The 1,115-nt window shown below is 45.7% G+C and overlaps 1 protein-coding gene across 1 annotated transcript; it reads right to left on the bottom strand.

Moving 5' to 3' along the window:
- Window positions 1-307: 307 nt before the first annotated feature.
- Window positions 308-899, bottom strand: LOC120920429 (40S ribosomal protein S10-like). Its single transcript, XM_040332522.1, has one exon. It carries the CDS (start codon window positions 848-850, stop codon window positions 350-352), a length of 501 nt encoding a protein of 166 aa, XP_040188456.1. The 5' UTR covers window positions 851-899; the 3' UTR covers window positions 308-349.
- Between the last annotated feature and the right edge of the window lie 216 nt (window positions 900-1,115).

The following is a 1,115-nucleotide window of genomic DNA, read 5'->3' as shown; positions in this document are numbered from 1 at the left end:
CTCAACATTTGTGGTAGAAAGAGCACATAGGATCTCTTTCCGTATCCCTAAACCAGGGGCACCCCCCCGTCCTTTTATGATACGTCTACTGAATTACAGGGACCGAGATCAAATCCTTTCAACAGCAAGGATGAGGGCAGATATACAGTATGAACATTTTAAATTGTTATTTTTCCCCGACTACCCAGTTGAGATACAACAGCAAAGAAGGGCATATACAGAAATACGGAAAAGACTGAGAGAGTTAAAGTACAGTCTGCTATACCCTAGTAAACTACGAGTGGTCGATGGGACACATACCATGTTCTTTGGTGTCAAAAATGTATTCACAAATGAAATTTGATGTGCATCACTGGGGGGGCTGCTGTCCACGACCACGTCCAAATCCTCCTCTAAACTGGAATTCTGTAGCGGCTCCAGCACCAGCCTCAGCCTTTTTGTCAGAACCAGGTGGAGCAGCACTGCGTCTGTAGGTATCTCTGTCTGTCTCACCACGGGACAAGCGAGCAGGAAGTTCACCCTCTAGACCTTTAGGTCGTGGTCTGCCTGTCTCAGGACGACTCCTTCTTAGAGTTGCAGGAACAATCTCTGGAGGAAGGTGTAGGAAATCCCGCAAGTACTGGATGCCTTCATTTGTCAAGTACCAGTAAAAGTGACGCCAAGCAAACTGCTCCTTCACATATCCTCGAGACTTCAAAGACTGCATAGCCTTCATGACATGGAGGTTAGGTACATTCTTGTCTGCTAACTCTGGATGCTTTGGCATATGCACGTCCTTCTTGGCCACCATAACGCCCTCCTTAAACAGGAGCTCGTAGATGGCAATACGGTTTTTCTTGGGCATCAACATCTTTGCAGCTTTCTCGGCAGCCGAGCAGGAAAGGTACCATGTTCTTTGAAACACCAACATTAGCATCGGAATGGCTAGATACTAAATAGATGGACATTTTTTTCGAATGGCCTTTCCTGTGGGAAATACTTCGAAGGATGGGATTCCCATTAGTATTTATAAAGTGGATTCAAATAATCTATGGGAGACCCATGTCAGCAGTTAAGTTGGGAGGAAATTATCATCCTTCTTTCGGCTATATAGAGGTACGAGACAGGGATGCCCT

The sequence above is a fragment of the Rana temporaria genome, chromosome 13 (genome assembly GCF_905171775.1).
Source record: "Rana temporaria chromosome 13, aRanTem1.1, whole genome shotgun sequence".
In the NCBI taxonomy this organism is placed as follows: Eukaryota; Metazoa; Chordata; class Amphibia; order Anura; family Ranidae; genus Rana; species Rana temporaria.
This window is presented reverse-complemented; position numbering and strand designations above follow the sequence as displayed.